Here is a 13,122-nt window from a genome sequence, read left to right as displayed (position 1 = left end):
GTTCAGCAAACAGATAATTTATTAAGGGTGCAGAGATCCTCTGCTAGGCACTGGGGATATGATGAAACTTGAGTCTGACCAGAGACAATTAAACACATAATACTGTCCCATGAGTGTTCTGACAGAGTAAATAGAGGGGACGCAGAGAACAGAAAGCAGGGGACCCATCCTGGTCTAGGAATCAAAGAAGGATGAAGTGTTTAACAGACACAAAAAAGTGCAACAGCAGTTAGACAGGTTAGGTACAAGTTCTAAGAGCTCAGTGTCTGGAGTGCCTCAGGTAAGTGGCAAGAAATGAGACTGGAGAGGAAAGTCAGATTGTTCAGGGTCTACAGTAACCTATGTTACAGAGCTGGGTTTTTTTATCCAAAGGGTAAGAGAGGTAAAGGAAGTTATCAGAAAGTTTTAAGCAGGTGATCATGTTTGAAAGGTTATTCTGAAAGAGTAACCAACCAAAGGTAGAGAGACCTTAAGAATTTATTAGGAATTTGTTGCAGCAATACAGATGAGACATAATGCTAGCCTGACCAAAGTATAGTAGAGGGATGGAAAAATGTAAGGACTGAAGAGGTACTTGAGCAGTGAAGAGAACCTGATGATAGGAAACGAGGTCAAGACAGAACAAGGAGTCAAGGAAGACATCTGGGTTTCTAACTGGGGTAACAGGGTGAATGAAAGTAATGAGAGGTACTGAAGAAATAGATTTGGGGAATGGGGAATGGGTTCAATTTTGGACGTGCTGTATTTGAGGTATTTATGAGCTATCCAAGTGGAGATAATTAGTAATACATTAGACATACAAACAGTATGTGTCTTCAACTAGCCTTAAGTGAAGAGAAGCATTTAGTTCACCCAGAGAGAATACTGTGCAAGAAGTACTGCAGGGCTAGGACCAAGCCCTGAAGAACACCAACATTTAGAAAATGGAGAGATAAGGATGCAACTGCATAGATTAAGAAGGAAAGGTATGAGGGGTAGGAGGAAAATAAGTTTTATTTAATTTTAATTTAGTTAAGAAATGGCTCTTAATTAAACCCAAAAGAGCATGTAAGGTTAAAAGAAATGTATCTCTTTTTTTTTAAACCATAGTGACATTTTAGTTTTACACCAAGAATTTTTCTTTTCTTGTTAACTGAACTATAGGTGATTTACAACATGGTGCTAGTTTCAGGTATACAGCAAAGTGATTCCATTATACATACATATATATTCTTTTTCAGATTCTTTTCCATCATAGCTTATTACAAGACACTGAATATAGTTCGTTGTGCTATACAGTAAATCCTTGTTGTTTACCTATTTTATATATAGTGATGTGTTTCTGTTAATCCTATACACCTAATTTATCCTCCCCCTACCTTCCCCTGTGGTAACCATAAGTTTTTTCTATGTCTGTGAGTCTGTAAATAAGTTCATTTGTATTGGTTTTTAGATTCCACATATAAGTGATATCATATAATATTTGTCTTTCTCTGCCTGACTTACTTCACTTAGTATGATAATTTCTTTTTTTAGCTGTGCTACATGGTTTGTGGGATCTTAGTTTCCCAACCAGGGATTGAACCCAGGACACCACAGTGAAAGCACTGAGTCCCAACCACTGGACCACCAGGGAATTCCACAGTATGTTAATTTCTAGATCCATCCAAGTTGCTGCAAATGGCAATATTTCATTCTCTTTTATGGCTGATTAATATTCCATTGTGTGTACACACACACACACACACCTTCTTTAACCATTCGTCTGTTTATGGACATTTAGATCATGTCTTGGCTATTGTAAATAGTGCTGCTATGAACACTGGGATGCATCAAATTAGAGTTTTTGCCTTTTCTGGATATAGGCACAGGAGTGGGGTTGCTGGGTCATATGGTAACTCTACTTTCAGTTTCGTTTTGTTTTTTTTAAAATGAAGTACAGTTGATTTACAATGTTGTGTTAATTTTTAGTTTTTAAGGAACCTCCATACTGTTTTCCATAGTGGCTGCACCAATTTACATTCCCACCAATAGTGTAGGAGGGTTCCATTTTCTCCACATCCTCTCCAGCATTTATTGTTTGTAGACTTTCTGATGTGTATCACTCAATAAAACTACATCCCAACGTCTAGGGCCATGTCGTAATCAACTCTCAATATCACCTATAACTGGAAAACAATTTGTAAAAATGCAACACACATATTATCCCAAAACAATTTCAAAGAACAGTTTCATAAAAATAAAGATCACTGAACTTAGACAGGCCCCCCAATTAATCAATAATACCAGTGGACTCCTAGCAAGTAGGTCTAATATTGTATTTTCCTGACAATAAAGTTGCTCACCTAATAAGAAGCATTCTTTCACATGCTAGCGTACGTACTTGTCCAAACTCTGGAAAATCTGGGAGTGAGGACCTAAACTTAGTCAATGCAGACAGACTCGAATAGTCTAGAACTTTTTTTTCTTTGGCCGCGCGGCATGTAGGATGTTAGTCCCCCGACCAGGGATCAAACCCATGCCCCTTGCACTGGAAGCACAGCATCTTAACCACTGGACCGCCAAGAAAGTCCCTAGAACTTTTTTTTTTTTTTTTTTTTTGCGGTACGCGGGCCTCTCACTGTTGTGGCCTCTCCCATTGTGGAGTACAGGCTCCGGACGCGCAGGCTCAGCGGCCATGGCTCACGGGCCCAGTCGCTCCGCGGCATGTGGGATCTTCCCGAACCAGGGCACGAACCTGTGTCCCCTGCATCGGCAGGCAGACTCCCAACCACTGCACCACCAGGGAAGCCCCCTAGAACTTTTTTTTTCAAAAGAAATTATATAGCCAGAGTACTTGCACTGAGTACAATAGCTATTTAATATTCCGTTGTAACTGACAAAGTAGCCTTTTCTAGGGGAAAGTCCTGTACCTATTCCCTCAAAGGCATCAGATGAAGGGACTCATAATAATGGTCATGCTGCAAATGATTAATAAAAACACCTGAAGGCAATCTATACTATAGAAAAAAAGAAAGTATTTAATTAATGACCTGACTTCCAATGCCTGGAACATTCGTAGTACACAAAGAACTCTAAAGGAATTAGAATGTACAGGACTTTAGAGGCAGATAATCTATGTTCTGATCTCATATTTGCTACTTTATGTATGACCCTGGACAAGTCAATTTCTTCACTGTAGAAATATAAGCAAGTTTTGACCAATAGCAGTATTTCATCAGAGACCTGTCTGTGGCTAAATTCTAAGACTTACCTCATTAATTAGGGCCTCAAATTGGTTCTAATTTCCTAAAAACCATATAGATAAATCACTATATCCATTTCTCTTTAGCAGTCCATAGTAAACTACAGGCTTAAAAAACTACCTTCCCCACCCCGCAAAATTTAATGCTGTTTGCATTCCCAACTCACTTTTCATAGGATGACATAATTAGATTTCATATGCATATCTTACATCAAGAATTACCTATAGTTTAACTAGAACAGGTAAACTCCTGTTTAAATTAAACCCTGACCAATTTCAAGGATGAAGCTTCTAATACAATGCTTGGACATTTTTCATGCTATTTGAGCTATAAACTCAAAATGTCCATGGGCCAAAGTAAAGAGATGGAGGTAAAGTTGCTAAGCTTATCTGAATCCTCTCATTGCACTTCAGCTCATTTAAAAATTTTGTCAGCAAACCCTGAGTATCTCATATTGGCCAACAGACTAAGCATAACAAAAATGAAGAGCAAAAATTTACCTTAACTGCAACCCTACTGGGTTGATCCTGATTCTTAAAATATTACAAATTCTTGTCACTAGTTGGTCCATTATTTCGAGACTAGCTCTGACTTTTAACGCCCGAAGTTTGCGTACCTCCCTCCCTTTTAAAAGTAGATTTTTTTAAAGAGCAGTTTTAGGTTTGTGTCAAAATTAGACAGAAGGTACAGAAATTTCCCATATATCCCTTGTCCCCACATAGCCACAGCCTCCCATACTATCAACATCCCACACGGGGTACACTTATTACAATCAATGAACCTATACTGACACGTCATTAATACTCAAAGTACATATTTTACATTACAGTGCATTCTTGGTGGTGTATCTCCTTTGAGTTTTGACAAATTTACAACATGTATTCACCATTACAGTATCATAAAGAATAATTTCACTGCCCTAAAAATCCACTGGGCTCTGTCTACTCATCCTTTGCTTACCCATTTTTAAGCCCTAAATTGCAAATAGTACTTAAGAGATTCTAAATGCTGAAATGACATTCAGAACCTTGAGGATGAAAAGGGAAAGCAAAAGCCAGGGCAGAAAAAAATAGGCCAAAAATAAGAGCAAAGGAGAAGTAAAGGAGAGCAGCTGCATTTTAAGAATCAAAACACTCCATCCCTTAAAGACGGGAAGCCAGATCCTTTAAGTACTGTTTTTCCTTCCCAATCTCTTCTAGGAGTTCTGAGAGGGTCTTGGCTAATATACTATAACTGAGTCTTCTTAAGTAGGCAAAGCGTTACAGCTTAAGTAAATTCCTGATCTACATATAAACATTTATTGGAAGTGACTCATACCTTAGACTCACTTATTTTTAAGATACTAATAGCAAAAACTATGAACAGTCTTGAGTTGGATGCTCTTTGATAGCACATTGTACACTGGCTCTGCAGTCCTCTAGGCTGTATTCATGAATAGGATTAGCTTGATTAAACAGATTGAAGAAATTTTATAACCGACACTCAGCCTTCCCAAATGTTAAGTCCATTCCTTTCAACACATCTGCCCTTTATTCAGCACAAGTGATATATTGACTACAGCACCAATTCTTTTTACAGTGTTCTGTATTTCATCTGTTCCTTAACCACTGTTTACCCTCCTTGACTAATGCAATCTTATCCTTGCTAGCTCTCATTTTCAGTACTACTCTCCCTCTAATCTATCACTAATCACTAGCTAACTCCTATTACTGCTCTTAGGAGATTAAGTCCTACAGTAGTTTCCAAGTGTCCTAGAAATTAATTCCAAGATGCCTTACCTTACCTTCGTTGCCAAGTCTTTAATAAGGTGTCCCAGATTACTCCTCCTTCCTACCTTTCCTCATCTATCATCCTCTGGTATGCCTGCTTTAAATGCCCTTTACCTGACAGCCCTCCATTTGCAGCTCACATGTTGTGCCACAGGCCTAGAATGCCTCCTTCCCCCCAAGGCAATCTACTGGTCATCTTCCTCCCATCATTAAAACTTCACTTGCCATGAGGTTTTGTCAGATTACTGTTAGGAGATGCTACTTTTTCTAAAATAATGGATCACAACCCTGGGTGCATACTGAAATCACCAGTGTGTGAAGTTAAGTTTCACCAGCGTATGGGATGTTTTAAAATAAAATACTGAGGCCCTGGCTCCATATCAGACCAATTAAAATAGAATCTCTAGGCAAAGGACCCAGATACCAGTAGTGATAGGTGGGGAGTTGTTTATGTTTGTTTGTTTGTTTCCAAAGCCCCACAGGTGATTTTGATAAGCAGTCAGGGCTGTGAACCACTACACTAATCCTACCCAGGCTAGAAACAGAACTCCCATAACATTTATCCAATATGTTCTCTAAATATATCCATATCCCACATCCCAAAAATACACTTACCACATAGCCTTGACCAATATATATACTGTAAATATCTAAAATTCTCCTTCATGAGGCTTAAACACTTACAGTAGTTTATACACTTGAGCACAGGGTTTCTCTTGTAAGATGGGAAGATACTGTCTACATTATAGGGTTGTCATGAAAGTCAAACAAGATACTGGATTTAGCAAAGCAACTGACTTATAAAGGGCACAAATATTAAATCCCTTCAGGTATCAAGATTAACACCTGGATTCACTTTTTAAGAAAGAAACAAAACTCAAGTGGCAGTATGGAAGATACAAGCTATCTGGATGAGGCTGAGTAGATACCTCTTGGCCAAGAGTTCTAATCAAAGGGGTCATTCTTTGCATAATGTAGACACTCAACAAATTTCACCAGAAGTGTATCCCATCCTGATCCAACCCTTCCTTTAAAAAAAATTATATAGGTGAAATCTGGTTAAAATTAATGCCAAAACCAATAGAAACCTGGAGAAAAAGTCTTTGAAAGTAAGTAAAATATAGCCCAGGGAGGTGCCTGATTCTCATAGTCCCTTGGCCACACTGTGTGAAGAGGCTGTTCCCAAATTACACAGAAGCACCATCAGCTGGCTCTGTCTGCTTCCTTGGTCCCTGCGTTTACAAGCACCCCAACACAGGATATCTAGAGAGGAATCTGCTGCCAGAGACTGTTCTGCCAGAAATTTAAAATGGAATAAACCTTATTCTTTTAAGTATCAAAACAAAGGTTAAAAGTTATAAAGTCAAAACTCAAATGAGTATTAGAGAACAGAAAATAGGCCAGTAATGACAAATAATGCCAATTTCGATTGACTGACAAGGGCTACCAGGACTGGTGGTGCTGTCTTTTAAGAAGAATTCTGAGACTGAATATATGTGTTTATCAGGAAAGCATGCCACGAGAGATAATGGATATTGGTCATGGGAAGAGGAGGTGAAAAGGACAGCATGTATGACATGTATTTTCCATCCAGCAGACTCATAACTTCAAGAGTCTAAAAAGTCTAAACCTAAAAAGGTAAGTGGTAATGATGTACACACAGAATGGCATAGTTCTATCAATACTAATCACACTATGTTATCAATCATTTGTTTCTGAGGGCAGGAAGTATGTGTATCTTATTCTTTTTTTTATCTCCAACATGCATCAGAATGACCTATATTTAACAGACTGTTAACAAAAGTATACTTAATTAACTCTGTAATAAGAAAACAGAGAATTATAAGATCACATTATTTTGTGATATGACATAATCACGTAAGGTCTATACACCAAAATACTCTCACACCCTAATAAATGCCCATTTGAACTACAAGCTTGATTGCAGTAGGTAGGTGGTGAGAAAAACAAGCAGTACCCAAAATGGGAAAGCCCAGGACTAGATTTAGAAGCACAACTTTTAAAAGGGACACCTCTCCCCTCATTTTACTCTTGGGAGATAGAAGCAAAAAGTTAAACCAACAGTGAAATGATACTCCATTTCATTTTGCATAAGTTTTCACTAGACAAATCCCAATCACCATGACTTGTATTTAGTTCTCGTACATGGCACAATATCCACTATGTGTAATCAAGCACTTAAATATTTAATATGGTGAGGTTGTAATGTCTATTTTCACTTAGGAACTACAATACCATTAGTACTACTTTAATTAAAAGAGCTATTGTGTGATAGAAGAGCAACCTTCCCACAATTGCTCCACAATTGGACCAGAAGAGCGAAAATTGGTTTTACTCAGGGCTTAAAAGTTTTATCTATTCTCAAGCTCAAAACTACAATATCAAAACAAATAAACACCTTAAAAGATTATTTTAGGTTACAGGATAGAAGTGTTAAAAGCAAAGTTGGTGGTTAATTCCAAAAATTAAGCCTTGCAAAAAATTAATGTAATATTAACGACAAGTATACTTGTGACTAGAAAGAATGGGTCTGGATGATCTCTCAAGGAATCTTTTTCTGGATTTTCCACACTTGTGCCTCCTTCCCTATTTGAAGGGACACAAGCTTAACTGGCTCTTTGCTATTTTCTCTAGATTTTTGACACACAAACAAGTTAACCTTGTTAACGTGCCTTTCCCCACAGTTCCAAAATTTCTGTCATAAGAATCAAGTGACTAGGCAATGAATATAGATTTCTTTCTGTGGTAGTTCTGGAAGCAACAAGTGATTGACTATTGGAAAGGACTTTAAAGCCTTAGATTGCTGAATCTTAATGCTTATAGTTAATAAAATATCAGACATCAATTTGATCTTACCAATAGGGCAAATTTAAGCAACATTATTAATTGTAGGTTATCTGAGCAAAAGGGGCTTTCATATCTCAAAAAAGAAAAACAAAGAAAATCAAAGTACACAAAGTGATCAACTTCATACCATCATCAGCAAACATGTGCCAGCATTTGAAGAGAGCTAGGAGTAAAAGGACTTCGGTTTTGGTCCAGGCTATGCCTCTTATTAACCATGTGATCTTGCAAGTAATCCAACCTCAGATTCTTCACCTATAAAACAATGAATCTGCCACCACCTACCCTACTTACCTCACAGAGTTTCTGTGAGGATCCAATTAGATAACCTATTTGGAAAACTATGAAGACCTAAAATATATATATATATATATATATATATATATATGGAACCACCATCATGCTAATCACCATGTAAAAAGAAATCACTAGTCCACAATTTCCTCCATTCTACCCACTTCATAATCAAAATCACATAACTGTACCAAAAGGAACTATATTGCTATGTGGTTCATTTTTATTACCTAAATTCAGTCTGTTCTCCAAAAGCCTATATAACGACATGTAAAGATGAACTAGCAGAAGAATATATGTGGCAAAGTACGTAGAGAATTAAGTCATTGAAATCTTTTCTAAAGATTGCCTGCCCCAAACTCAAAGACTCCTGATGGGTCCTTTGAAATCTTCACTTTCCTCTGGATTTCAGATGCTCAATTAAAGCACTCTTTTCAGCATTTAATTAAGACACAGGAATATTTTTTCTCCCACAATTCTGAGTTTTGTGACCTTCTAGTAAACATACCATAACAGTTTTTACTGGATCATTACAATTGGGCTCTATAATACTGCTCTCTAGTGGCTTTCCCGTGAGTGAGACGCAATTTCCCACGTCTTGACTGGGCTGTAGAAAGCTGGATATGGTTCCCAAATAATAGAGAATTCTTCCTCTACTGTCACAGTTCTTGATAGTATGGTTTCTATGCTATGTAAGCCAGGTTCCTGGCTGCCACTGTATGAAGGTGTATGAATCTAGACAGGTCACTTATAGTGACTTGGGACTCAGTTTCCACATCTATAAGAATGAGAACTAGATCATCTCCAAGGATCTGTCTGGTTGAAATAGTGTATGATTCTCTTCAGATCACATTTATCAATCCTGCAACTAAGAGACCCCAAAGAACAATCCCATCATAGCTGCAGCTTCGAAATATGCAAAACATATCTCGTCACTCCCCCAGCCCCCAAACAATAGTCACAGCTACTGTAGAACGAATAAGGAATGTTTTAACAGTGCATGGTGTTTTGTTGTGTTTTTTTGGGGGGGGGGCATCTCCCAGTGAAAACTACCTAGTTACACAACAGTTAAGACTGCAGTTTTCAGGGTCATTAGATTCCAAAAAGAAACTGAATCAGAAAGATAATAGGAAGACACATGCAAGAAAATAAACATGAGTGTTCATTTCCAGAAACCAGTCCAATTTCACACCAGGTTATCTCCTGTGGCTAGGGATAATCTGAGGAGTCCAAGCCTAACCTCTGTCACTTCTAATCTTAGAATACCAAAAAAGTCAGCAAGCTTTCACAGATCACTCAGTTTCAATCAACTCTGGGAGTCTTGAATAAGAGGCCTGTAGGAGGTGTGGTGGGCATGGGGGGTAGAGAGGGAAGTGGCTCACAGGATGACCACAGAGGCAAGGGTCTCCCTTCCAGATAAGACTTCATCTTAATGGTTAATTAAAATAATGTTCGAAAACCAAAATCCAATAATGAATGATTTGCTCAAAAACTAAATACAAGGAACTCAGCTAGGAACATGATTGGATACGCAGATGAATTCAGGGAATTTAAAATTCCTTAATGCTCTGGCTCTGGTTGAAGTGGGCACAGGGAGGCTGCCATCCCTCAATTGTGTTCTCCACACTACCCCTTGTCTGGTCAGTTTGAAAATATAATATTAAGAAAAATGTACCCAAATATTAATTCTTAAGGAAATATGCTGTCTCACGAGTCTCCTAATGACTTAGGAATTCAGTGGCTGACTGGCCATCCAGCTTTAGTAATCAATGAAGACTTAGCAGGGATTAGTTTTGAGCAGGGTATTGAAAGAGAGTAACAAGTCTACTTTAGTTACCTGGGAATATATATTTTTTAATATAACATGACGGATGGGAGAAGCATGCTCGGAAACAAGGACAAGGATCACCATTAGCAAGCATGCAGAAAAACATCAAGTCACCAGTTAACAGCAGTCTAGCAGCCCTTCTTCATCCTGTGGTTTCCACTGTCTCAGGCATTACATTCATGCTCAACCAACTACAAAGTTTATTTCTGTTACAATGACCACTACTGTTTTATCTAAAACACTTACGCTATAGAAATGGGAAGAAACAAAACAGCTTCTTTAAAGTGAAAAAGGGAAAGCTTGGGGGGGGCGTCTCCCAGACATCAATTTCTACTGTGAAACACCACCACCCAATGCAAATGATCATTCCCTTCTTTTCAAGCTCTCTGCTTATCTGTTACCTTCAACTCTACCATGCATCTGAGGAGCATAAATATGTACTATAAGTTGAGATGATATACATTGTAATGATTTCCATTATTTCTCAAGGACAAACTGCTTTGAAATGTGATTTTAGGTTACTTGCACTTATGTAAGAACACAAAGCTCTTAAATGTCTGGGTTTCTAGTACAGGCAGAAGGTTAAGGCAGAAAGAGTATTAAAAGCCTCTAACCTAGAACCACCCACCCAAACCAAAATTGTTTCCAGTCCGATACATTTAAATAAAAAGGTGTTACCCCAGAAAATATAAAATTATCCAAACCTTTAAAATATCATCATACTTCTGATAGATTCTACAGTAACACCTATAATCATAGTTAAAGGCTTAGAATGTAAAGAACTTACACATTTTTATGCCCTTCCCCCAAATTTAAAATAACATATAAACCCTACTTTTGCTAGTATACGGTGAACGTGCATTTACCTCAAAAAGAAACTGCAGTTAACAGCACTGCTTAAGAAAAGTTATTTGAAGAGAAAATATAAAGTAACCCGAACCCAAGTAAAAGAGACATCTCTTCCCCACTAGTGTTGCTGGTAACTTCTAAAGCTCTAAGTGGTATAATTCATCTTTTCACATACAGGATAATAATGCTTCCAGTTGTTAACACAAATTATGTCAAATATAACGAAGGGGAAAAAATCATCAGCTATACAAGGTCTTCCAATACATCACATAGCTAACATGAAAGTCAATCTCAGCTTCACATAACTTGGTCAAACCTGGTAGAAACCAAGAGGGTGTGGATGTACCAGCGACAGTTACCACCGACTAGGCTAAATGATAATAAGCCACAAATTAAAGGTAAGGTATAAGGAACACCGCACACCTCTCGATATTACACACCTCTACTTTCTTCAATGCGTGGATTGAAAGAAAATAATTTATCCCCCTCCATGCGGTTTCTCCTTTACAATATAAATTATTTCCAAGCCTGGCTGGCTAGTGACATAAAACATTTTCCCCAAGAGAAACCTACAGAAAGATACAGAAGCCTAGGGCTTTCTAGGCTTTTTTAATTAAGCCCGTGCCTCGTCTTACACTTTCCTCTAGGTAACCTCTCCGGAGGGTGTGAAAATATCAACAGACGGTCCCCCAGCCCCACCCTCCCAGTAGTGCCTCGCACTGACTAGGTTCATCCCGCTCCTTCCCTTTCAGCCTCATCACCTTTGAGAAGCTTATCGAATACTTCTCCCCATTTATACCCGCACCCTTATTCATGCCTGAGCACGACAAGCTCCGCATCCTTCTTCCAAGGAAGGGACTAGCAAAAAAGAAAGAGGCATGCTCGAGAAACGACTGACGAAGAAACGTGACAGCCAGACACTTTAAACCAGCGGGGTTGGCCTTTCTCCCCCACCTCAGCCTGGAACCAGCAGTCGGTTCCCTAAATACTGAAATCTCTGGTCTTCACGCTCTCCCCACCCCCGCAGAGATGAGGCCGGAAAATGAAAAGGCCGGGGTGAGACGCAAGGCTGGGTCAACCCTAACGGAGCCCGCTGCCCCCACCCTCCGGGCTGGCGTCCCCGGGGAGGATGGAGATCGCGGGAGGAGCGAGGGCTCCCGGCCCGGGACCCGCCAGCGCGCCCGCCCGACGCCCCCAGAGACGCAGCCCGCTACACCCGGGCCCTTCCCCGCCGGCCTCCCCCGGCCCAGCCCCCCGAAGGGCCCCTCCCCGCCCCGGCACTGCAGCGGCACCCGGGGCGGACCCCAAGCTGGCCTCACTCGCACACACGCCACACACAAAAGCGCCGCCGCCGCCGCCTTCCCGCCCCCACTGCGCGGCGGAGTAATCAATGAGGCAGCCGGCGCCCGCGTCTCCTCCGTGCACGCCCGAATGCGGGGCCCGGGCGGCAGGGGCGGCGGCGAGACTCACCATCGCTCCGCTTGATCTCCACGTAAATCCCGATCTGGATCTTGCCGAAGTTGGCCGTTGCCATCACCTCATCTGGAGCAGCGGCGGCTGGCCGAGGGAGGGGGACGCGAGGGCGGAAAAGGCGGGGAGGGGACGGGGTAGGTGTGGGAGGGGGAGCGGTTGCCCGCGGCCGCGCCGGCCCGGGCGACAGCGTGAACGCGAGCCGGGGCCGCGAAGAGCAGCGGCGGGCTGGCAGGCGGAGGCCCCGGGCCTGCAGGCCGGCGGGAGGACGCGCACGCCGGGGCGTCGGGGTGAAGCGAGGGCCGGGGCCGTGAGGCGGCGCGGGCGAAAGTGGGAGGGCCCGCGCCGCCCGCCCTGGAGCAGACGCTGGGGAGGCGGGGCGCCGCGCGCCTGCGCAGAGCGCTCCTCCCGCGTCTCTTCCTCGTCTGCCTGCCTTTCCCCGCTGCCTCGAGGGGGCCCCGCCCGCAGTGAGGTCGGCAGAGGGAGCGGAACGCTGGCTCTACGGGTCGCAGCGAGCCTGCGTCTCGGTTGATTTCGGCGTGCGGCCTGGAAGAGGCAGGAACCCGCGCCCCGGTGCCATCCGGCCTCTCTGGCACCCAAAAATTGGCGCTCTTGCTGGAATGGATTAAGGACCCTGTGGTTTCCGGGCGTTCCGGCTGGAGCGCGTGGCTGAGGGATGAATTTAGGGGTCGGCCATTGACAGCATGGGTTCAGTGTTTCATCTGAGAGTGTCACCTCTGTTGCTACTTAGAGGTGGCCTGTCCAAGTAACCGTCCCAAGGTTTCCCATCCAGTTGTGGAAGAAAAGAAGAAACACCTTTGAG

The 13,122-nt window shown here is 41.6% G+C and overlaps 1 protein-coding gene across 2 annotated transcripts in view; it reads right to left on the bottom strand.

The window, feature by feature from the left end:
* KIF2A (kinesin family member 2A) overlaps positions 1 to 12,422 on the bottom strand; it is a 67,321-nt gene extending 54,899 nt beyond the window's left edge. For both annotated transcript variants that reach the window (XM_082651172.1, XM_082651173.1), the window contains exon 1: positions 12,300 to 12,422. In XM_082651172.1, coding sequence (XP_082507298.1) covers positions 12,300 to 12,363 — 64 coding nt within the window. In that variant the 5' untranslated portion in view covers positions 12,364 to 12,422. The remainder of the gene's footprint in view (positions 1 to 12,299) is intronic.
* Positions 12,423 to 13,122: the final 700 nt, after the last annotated feature.

Source organism: Grampus griseus, assembly GCF_964374135.1.
Source record: "Grampus griseus genome assembly, chromosome: 3".
Lineage (NCBI taxonomy): Eukaryota > Metazoa > Chordata > Mammalia > Artiodactyla > Delphinidae > Grampus > Grampus griseus.
The sequence above is the reverse complement of the archived record's forward strand: the minus strand, read 5'-3'. Positions and strand labels throughout refer to the sequence as shown.